Here is a 10000-nt window from a genome sequence, read left to right as displayed (position 1 = left end):
AATAGAGCTTTGCACTCTCTACATTCAATGCAAAAACAAACATATTTTCCTTCTTTATTATACCTTCATCTGATTTAACAGTCAAATCTGCCTCACGTTGCTTTGGATAAAAGCGTTGTTGTTTAAAATGAGTGAAAATTTAGATTTTCCTTTCCCCTTAACTTTAAGTTTTGTTTATTTTAGGCGCTTGTTGTTGTTGTTGTTGTTGCTGTTGTCGTTGCCTTTAACATCTGGACTTAATGTGAACGTCATCGCCTCCTTCATTGATTCATCGTTTTTCCACGATCCTCCAGGCTCTGTTTCTCTGCTAGGGGTCCCCGTTCTTTTTCTACTCTAAAACTATTTCTCGGGTTCTTGCCCCGTGTTTGCCCGGCCCAGAAGCTGACCTGTGACCTGGCCGGGGTGGAGTTGCAGAAAAAAGTCCTGGAGATGGAGCTGGAGCAGTGGAGAAAGATGCAGCTCCCACCACCACCACCACCACCAGCTCCACCAGCAGCAGCAACCGGAGCGGCGGAGAGCTGCTCCTGTCAGGGCAGGGGCCTGACCGCTCCTAATAACCTCGGCCTCCAGGCCCTAGAGGCCGAGGTCAAGCAGCTCCAAGGCAAGCTCAAGGTCAGTGCTTATTAGGGCGGGAGCAGTGGTGGTGGTGTGTGTGTGTGTGTGTGGGGGGGGGGGGGGGGGGAAGGGGTCGGTTGGGGAGAGTGGGGGGTTGGGGGCGTGAAACCGGCCAAATGCAGGTTTCCTGTTGTTTGTTTGGTTTTATTTTTGTGTTTTTTGTTGTTTTTATAGTACACATGTGTACTATAACCTAATCATTACAACTGCGTTATTGGGTCGGGATGGTCTTATTTTGTTGCAAACACTGAAGGCAGAGAAGAGACCTAATTATTCTTTAATTATTTTATATTTTAAGATCTTTCTTTAAGTTCTTGCTTAGTTTTTGATTCAATTCTTTACATTAAACAACATGAATCAACATTGAAACGGTGTTGTAGCTACAAAAAGAGATGTCCTTTTTTGTATCTTTTATGATTCTATTTAAACATTATATTTGCATTTGTGAAAACATTGAAATTGAAACCTCCAACTTCATATCATGCTTTAAAAAACAAGATATATAAATAGAAAAATCAGCTTTACACCGAATTGATGGAAACCACATGTGATGTCTGAGGTGAGTGGGCCAGCTCTCTGTGCCCTCGCTCATGAACGGACAGGGAGCCCCTGGAGGCTGTACGCCCGGCAGGGGCTTCAGGTGTAAGTGGTGCACAGCAGGGGGGTCCCCGCCTCGCTCCCACCACAGCCCCAGCCCCTAACCAGGGTCACCCAGCAGACTGCTAGACACCACCAGGCCCATGTCAGGGGTACGCTAACAGGGGGGAGAGCCCTGGGGACTAGGCCCCCAAGAACGGGTGCATAATTAAACATCCCCCCCCCCCCCCCCCCCCCCCCACTCCCGGGGGAGACACCAGACCCATATCAGCCAGGACAACCACGAGAGGAGAGTCATTATATATAATGTGCCGTCTAGTTTGAGACGTCAACATGGGAAAATTTGGTATTGGATTGCAAACTAAGGCAGGAGTTAAATAGCATAAATAACTTACAAGCAAAAAATGTGTCTATTACAAGGTTGAATGTATATGTTCCATCGATGCACACATTTATTTGATCCTTTCTTCCGGTGTTAATTGACATGTAAACATATGGCCCTAATTAACAGGTATCTCATGGTAGTGCAGTAGTTTGAGGATGTCATTGCTCTTAATCACTGCTCTTATTAACACACTGCCTTCGTCCCACTTAACCTCTGGAAGCTGATCCTTCTCCCCCCTCCACCCCCGCTGTCGCTGTAATGAGACGACACGCAGCGTTTGACCTGTCGTCAGCCACCTACCCCCCCATCTCAAACACACACACACAAAAACATTTACTTTCTCTCTCTCTTTAACTCTCTTCTCTCTCTTTATTGGCATGGATATATATAAGAAATAAGACACAAAAGACAATAAAAAATACATTCAAAACCTAAAGATCTATATACAGCTCCCTCTCTTCCACTCTCATTTTCTCTATCGCGTTCTCTCTCTCTCTCTCTCTCTCTCTCTCTCTCTCTCTCTCTCTCTCTCTCTCTCTCTCTCTCTCTCTCTCTTTCAATCTATGTCTCTCGCCCTGCAGAGTGGCAGTGCAGAGGCGTCCAGGCAGGCGTCGGCCATCAAGACCCTCCGTGCCCAGGTGCAGGACAAGGAGGACAAGCTCCGCATGCTGCAGGACAAGTGAGGATCCCTCCGTCCCCCCACTTCACCCCTCTTATTCAGCCACAACCCGCTCATCTTTTCATTCTTTATCCCCCCCTTTGTTTTTTTTCTCTTTCTTCAGTTTTTCTCTTTTTAGTCTCTGTGGGGTTCATGTATGCATTCTGTTGTCTTCTTTATATATATATATATATATATTTCTATTAGACTATATTTATATTTGTTTATTTATTTATTTTTAGCTCCGCTAATTTCCCTGCTCATTCTTTCCCTTCCCTTCTTCATCTCTCTCTCTCTCTCTCTCTCTCTCTCTCGCTGGGTCTCGCTTCCCCCCCTCCCCCTCTCCCTCTCTCTGGGTCTCGCTCCCCTCTCCCTCTCTCTCTCTCTCTCTCCCTCTCCCTCTCTCTGGGTCTCGCTCCCCTCTCCCCCTCTCCCTCTCTCTGGGTCTCGCTCCCCTCTCTCCCCCTCTCCCTCTCTCTGGGTCTCGCTCCCCTCTCCCCCTCTCCCTCTCTCTGGGTCTCGCTCCCCTCTCTCCCCCTCTCCCTCTCTCTGGGTCTCGCTTCCCCCCCCCTCCCCCCCTCTCTGGGTCTCGCTCCCCTCTCTCCCCCTCCCCCCCTCTCTGGATCTCGCTCCCCTCTCTCCCCTTCTCCCTCTCTCTGGGTCTCGCTCCCCTCTCTCCCCCTCTCCCTCTCTCTGGGTCTGGGTCTCCTCTCACCCCCTCTCGTGCTGTTTTTCCATGGACTCATGTGCAGTGTTAGATTCCCCCGTGTGGCAGCTCTCTGTCTGCTGCAGCTCTCATCTCAATGTCTTCGTGGCGAGCAGAGCGGCCACATCCCTGCATGTTCAATGCAAATGAAGGAGAACCCTTTTTTTTTTTTATCCATCTTTGGTGTGTGTCTGTGTGTGCGCATGTACTTTCACGTGCGCATGCATGTGCCCCATGTCATGTAGTGTTGTGTAGCTAATGTGGAGAGCTGATATGCAGCCGTGATCAAAGCAGCAATATTGATCGCGTGTGGGTGTGTGTTTGCGCGCACGTGTGTGTGTGTGCGCACCCATGTGTGTGTGTGCGCGCATGCCGCGGGAGGGATCATTTGAGCTCATGACACCCAAACCCACACACAGCAGCGGTGCAGCCCGTGGGCCTCCCTAGCCCTAATGAGTTGCATGGTTCACCTCTCTAGCGCTGCCCTGCTTAACGTCCACACACATCGTATGGATGTATAAGCAACTCGCCGGGGAAAACCGTCAAAGGGAAAAGAAAAGCAGGGAAAGAAAGAATCCTATTAAAAACAAATATGTCCTTTCCTGCAGTCGGAACTCATCTTTGAACTGTAGAGGAAGGTACAAACAAACAAGTTGCCTTTTCCCCCACACTCTCTCTTCCGCGCTTTCTCTCACTGTCTCATCCTCACTCTCTCTTTCTCTCTCTCTCTCTCTCTCTCTCTCTATCCCTATATTCCTACCTCTCTCTCTCTCTCTCTCTCTCTCTCTCTCTCTCTCTCTCTCTCTCTCTCTCTCTCTCTCTCTCTCTCTCTCTCTCTCTCTCTCTCTCTCTCTCCCTCCCTCCCCAATGCCATCTCTCTGTACCTCCCCATATCGCTCTCTCTTTCCCCCTCGGCAGCACAGTGCATCGCGGTGTCCCTCGCCCATCCCAATCTCAATAATGCATCCTTGTCTTATGTGTAACAATCACAGTGGCGATGTGTTTACACCTTGTGACCAAAGCACGGCGGATCACAGCCAGACACACGGCAACTAGACTTGCCTTCCACGACAGCCTTGGCAGGCTCCCCTCTCACACACACACACACACACACACCGAAACAAAACTCGCCGTCACTCCATCCGCGCCCGGTGTTTTCCTCCACGGAGGGACCCCCCTTCTCAGAATGAAAGACATGTCTAGACGCCTCTGAAATATACATCTCGGTACACACACACACGGGGAGCAGGGCTGCCTCATCTTAAAGGAGAGACGCGGGCAAAAGAAAAGAAATGAATTTCAAAGTACACCGGCGTGTCCTCAGTCAATATCCGGCACCAGAGCCCTGCCTTATTTATGAAGCTGGCGCTTTCATCTGCAGCCTTGTTGTCTATCAGCCACATGCACAACCAAGGGCTGAGCTCCGTGCTCCGCTACAAACTCACCAGGAACTGCATACGCACACACACACACACACGCATTGCGTACACGCACAGAGGGGTGCACGTGCATACGCATGCTGCACACACGTCGGACCGCTGACTGTTTTTATTACAATACACGCATGCTTGATGAACAATATTGGCAACAAGCGCAGAACAAAGAGAACAAACGGCGGTAGTTATGGGTTACGGCTGGATGCTCTCGTTGTCTTTCTTCTTACGATCCCCCCTCCCCCCCCCCCCCCCAGCCGCTATACGCACGCTTGGAGATCCAGATCACACTCTCTGCTGTTCCTCATTCTTTTTTATCCTCTGTTGTGTTCAGAAAGAGAAAGAGAGAGAGACTGAATAGAGGGAGAGAGGGGGAGAGACCAAAAGACAGGAAAGAGTGATGGAAAGAGAGAGACACAGAAAGAGAGAAAGAGGGAGAGACGGAGAGAGAGAGAGGGAGTGAGTGAAAGAGAGACAGAGAGAGTGGAAGAGAGGTATAGAGAGGGAGCGAGAGCGTGCATGTACAATAAATGTTGTCAATCTAATTGCTGCAAGCATGGGGGCAAGGGGAAACTGCCATAGGGGGGGTCTTTAAGTAAACACCAGCCAGCCATTTGAACAGGGGGTTCGATATGGCTTTTCTCATTAAGGGCCAAGTCCTTTGGCGGGAGGGGGTTGGTGTGGCTGGGGGGTCCCCAGGCTAAACTACCCTCTCTCTCTCTCTCTCATTTAATTTAACGCCAATCCAAAGCTCACATTTATTTATGCAACGCGGCCTTGCAGTAGGCCAGACCTGGCACGCAGAGAAGGGGACATTTACTTAGCAAGAGAGAGATGAAGAGAGTGCGGCTTGCCGATGAATTGCGTCATATGTTTATTTAGAGCAGGCCAGCGTGCATTTGTGGGGGAGGAAGAATCCACCACATCCCACTTCTTCTTTTTTCTTCTTTTAAGAAAAAACATATTAATTAACTGGATCCTTATGATCTCGATTCTATTTGTTCTAATTCCCCGTAGTGTAGGCAACCATGAGAAATGTTATTTTTTCTTTCAAATATGCCCCTAACTATAGTGTTAACGTAAGTGCTTCCCACTAACGTAATGCACCAATCATGTAAATAGATAGTCGTAATAGTTTCTGAAATCATAATAATGTGTGTTCCCGTAAACACAAACATGCATGTTTAACTTGAAATGAGACTGTGAGTTTGATTATTGTGATAATGTGTTTTACATAAATATGCAGGCTAGGGTATGTTTTGTTTTGAAAAATGTTCAGTAATAACTTGAATCATCGTTGATACATAATTAAAAATCTCTTCACAAATGTGTTCATTAATAATACTGTTGCATCTTTAAAATATAAGGGCTATGTAAGCTTTGGAAAAGACCTTTGTAAACCAGTGTAATTGTCTGATTTAGACAGTGATTTAGTATTAGTATATTAGTTGTTACGTGCACAGTAAACAGAAAAATGTAATGTTATTTATGTGTTTATCTTAAATTGTTCACAATAGCTGATGATTGCACAAATTCATACAAATTACTCTAAAATAGTGTTAATGAAGATGTGTGAAAGAATAACTGAAATTCTGTGTGTGTTTATATAGGAAAACATGAAATATAAATACATTACATTTCATGAACAAAAGGAATGACTTTACAACACCATTCAAATCATTCTTTCAAAATATATGTTACTTTCTTATTTGAATGAGAACTTCCATAGAATATCATTGTCCAATGATAGATCAAGGCTGTGCACATGTGAAGCTTGTTCCATCCATTATGGAACGTGTTGGACACAAACTATGCCGTTAGAATGGTATAGCGAAAAGGGGCTCTACTTTTCCTCCATCATGATCAGCTCCAACAAGTTACAAAGAGGAAACATAGAGGAAACCTGTGTGTTGAGACTGCAACAATGCAGTAAGCGTAGTAAGGTCCAGCCCTCTGAGAAGGTTAACTCCCATTCTAATAGAAGATAGTTGATCAGCCTTTCAAACGTAACTCTGTACTACCCTGCCAACGTTTTTCATACCAAGAGAGTGTGCCTTACCCATTAGTACAAAAAGAAGGGAAAACTGTAAAAAAAAATGGTGTGTAATTGCACGCAGCCATCACATCACATTAAGACTGCTGTTTGTCACTTGTTCTAACGTTTTGTCACTTAGAGACTGGAAATTAGCCGTGCGCCAGCCTCTCTCCCCAACCCTCACCTCTCCTCCTCCAGCACGCAGCCATCACCGACCCCCTCAGACAGCATGCCAGTGTATTTAGTTGTCATAATGAGCTGTCATGCCTGATACCCAGCACAGGGACACTGGGGCATGCCAGCCCTCATGTTCCTCGCTCTCGCTCTCGCTCTCTCTCGCTCTCCGTGTTAAACAAATGAGCTGGAAAGCCACCATGTGTGTGCGTGACAGGAGACCCTTTATGCAGTTTATTTCTCCCCTACACAGGCACACACCTACCACCTAACACACACACACACACACACACACACACACACACACACACACACACACACACACACACACACACACACACACACACACACACACACACACACACACACACACACACACACACACAAACACAATCTCCCTCCCCCACAGAAACACAAACACACACACATCCATGACATTGATCTCTGTGTCACTCATTATCCCCTCCAACCCCCCACCCCCCCCCCCCCCCCCACCCCCCACCCCCCTCCCCCCTCGGCCCCAGGTTGAGCCACTCGGAGCGGGACTTGGTGATGAAGCGGCAGCTGGTGGAGGACCTCCGCACCAGGCTGAAGGTGCTCCAGGATGGGGAGGGGAGCCACCGTGGCCAGGTGGAGGATCTGGAGAGGAAGGTTAGAGTTACGGCAGCAGCGGTAGGGGATGCTGTTGGAGCAGCTGGAGCTGTTCAGCAGATGGCCTTGTGGTTCCTCCGATGTCGTAGATGTTCCACAATTCCATTGGGCCTTACTCTGCATTTTTCCCATAACAGGGAATTGCAGTGACAACAAATGACAGAGGGTGATATCAATGTCTTTCTGGTTGTTTTTTGGGGATTTTTACAGATTCACATTTTATCTGTTACAGCACAGTACATGATGGAATTCGTTTTTCCTTCGCTTTTCTCTTTAATAGTATTATTATTAGTTTTCGCTCAACCTCTAGTTGTAATTAACATGGGTAATTGTTCGATGGAAAGTGTAGTATACTATGCATCCAAATCAATTATTAAATTGCTTTTACTGTTATCCAGGGCTGATAAGTGCATTGACATTTTAAAATGCAAGGCAACTACTATTGGTTAGTTGAAAATAATATTAATCATTGAGATTAAACATCTCTTCCACTGCCCTGGCCAAGACAGGCAGTAGTAGCCTGCAGTCACAGACAACGTACACACAAACCTAAGAAAAATAAAACAACTAAAACAGTCTGCAGGGGGGAAGGGGTGATATTAATATCGCAAGACATTTCGGGAGGCTCAAGGAAGAGAGTAAAGTGTAGTCTTGTGGTGGACTCTACGGACATAATTCACCAAAGCTTACTGTGTTATTGACCTGTTTTCGTTGTGTTATGGGGACACTGTCTCTTTAAGATCAAGTAACTTTTGTGTTGATATGCCGGTCGGCGCGATGTTTGAATTGAATGGTTTTTATATTACAAAATGAACGACCTGCCGTTGCTTATCGAGGTAAGAGATGGTTTCTTCCCTTATTTTATCGCAATTTATAAAGTCTATAGACAGAACGTCTTACCTGGGAGAGTTTGTAGACTGCGGAGCCGTTATGTTTAAAAACATAACGTCTTACCGGGGCGAGTGTCGCTACAGTGTGCGCGCGTGCGTGTGTGATCTTTGCTGCGCGTGTGCCGAACGGCTGTGTGTGTGTGCGCGCGTGTGTGTGCGCTTTTGTGTATGTGTCGCTACCTTTGTGTTGACGTGCGGTGTGTGCGCGTGCTTGTGTGTGTGTGCGCGTGTAGTGTGTGCGTATGTGTGTGCGTTTCCGTGTATGTTCGTGCACATGTGCGTGCTTGCGTGTGTGTTCTTACCTGCATGTGTGCTAATGGCGGAGCCGTTAAACGTCTGAGCTGTGCGTGTGTGCGTGCGTGTGTGCTTGCTTCCGTGTTTGTGTCGCTGCCTTTGTGTTGACGTGCGGTGTGTGCGCGTGCTTGTGTGTGTGTGTAGTGTGTCCACATGTGTGTGCGACTGTGCGTTTCTGTGTATGCATGCGGTGTATATATGCGTTCGCGCTTGGCACATGCCCACTTGAGTAACTTGAATAACTGGTGCGACAGGCATGCTATTATAGTAGTAAGATACTGTCCAAGATGCTAATAGAAACTACTACTACTTATTCTCAGCCTCACCAGTACATCGCTTTGCATAAAAGCATTGGATGAACACGATTTGGATAAAATGGACTTAAGTCTATAACCCTGCTTGCATCTTACACCTCCGACGTCTCCCCCTCCCCCCAGGTGAAGAGCCAATCAGAAGAGGCCAACAATAGGAAGACCTTCATCGAGTCTCTGAAGAGGAGGCTGAGTGTGGCCACCTCGGAGAAGAGCCAGCACGAGACCTCCTGCACCAAGCTCAGAGAGGAGCTGGAGAGAAAGGTACACACACACACACACACACACACACACACACACACACACACACACACACACACACACACACACACACACACACACACACACACACACACACACACACACCGCCCTTTAATGAGACCGGTCACGTTGTGTAACACAGCCCTAACCCTGTAAAACATTAAGAGTGACCCGTTGAAGACGATATTCTGGCCCCTAATGAATCTGCTCAGATGTGGTAATACAACCCTTACTCTAAGCCTACGTTGAACTTTGACCTTTACATCTTAACGAAATTGCATCAAAAGTACTTTTCTATTTGTCCGCAGCCTTTTGTTAAAAAAAACAATATAATGGCTGTGCATATTCTATTCCTTAACCTTCTTATACTTTACATTATTATTTCTCCTTTAAATGATTGTCTTTAAATCCATTGTCCTTTGTAAGCCCTTTGTTGACGTTTAGTCTTTAAAACGGGATGCCTGCTGCATCTGTGCAGCACTCTCAGTGGCTTTTGTGTTTGAAGGGTACTATATAAATACACTCTGCTCGCCTTGCCTGGAGAGCACCAGGAGACGGCTCTCCGCGCTGTTTACCTGCGCGTCTCTTCTTCTCAGGAGCGCCTCCTGGAGACCCTGCAGGCCCAGGTAGGGGCGGACCAGCGCTCCCTGGCCCAGCTGGAGCAGACCGCCACTAGGCAGATGGAGGGCCTGACCCAGCAGAGCTCCCAGGCCCTGGATGTTCTGCAGAGACGGCTGGGCCTGGCGTCCTCCCAGAAGGAGCAGCTCCACGCCTTCGTCAAGGTAACCAGGGAGGGGCTGGGGGGAGGTGGGGGATTTCAAAAAGGTCAGGGGGTGGTCATGGGTGGTGTGTACCAGGTATAGAATTATATTAATTCATCTTAACGTCTTGGTCTGTTGTAATGCTGAAAATAGATTGGTGGTTTGCATGAAAAGCGATGTCTGAGTCAAATTTTGATTGATTGATCTGTCGAGCTGGCCTGAATACTAC

General features: G+C 47.4%; 1 protein-coding gene across 1 annotated transcript in view; it reads left to right on the top strand.

Annotated features, from left to right (window-relative positions):
* Nucleotides 1-10000, top strand: part of cntln (centlein, centrosomal protein) — an 81323-nt gene that overhangs the window by 50568 nt on the left and 20755 nt on the right. Inside the window, exons 14-18 of the mRNA XM_030352351.1 lie at nt 283-612; nt 2179-2276; nt 7128-7254; nt 8876-9013; nt 9607-9792. Coding sequence (XP_030208211.1) covers nt 283-612; nt 2179-2276; nt 7128-7254; nt 8876-9013; nt 9607-9792 — 879 coding nt within the window. The remainder of the gene's footprint in view (nt 1-282; nt 613-2178; nt 2277-7127; nt 7255-8875; nt 9014-9606; nt 9793-10000) is intronic.

The sequence above is a fragment of the Gadus morhua genome, chromosome 3, assembly GCF_902167405.1.
Source record: "Gadus morhua chromosome 3, gadMor3.0, whole genome shotgun sequence".
In the NCBI taxonomy this organism is placed as follows: domain Eukaryota; kingdom Metazoa; phylum Chordata; class Actinopteri; order Gadiformes; family Gadidae; genus Gadus; species Gadus morhua.
The sequence above is the reverse complement of the archived record's forward strand: the minus strand, read 5'-3'. Positions and strand labels throughout refer to the sequence as shown.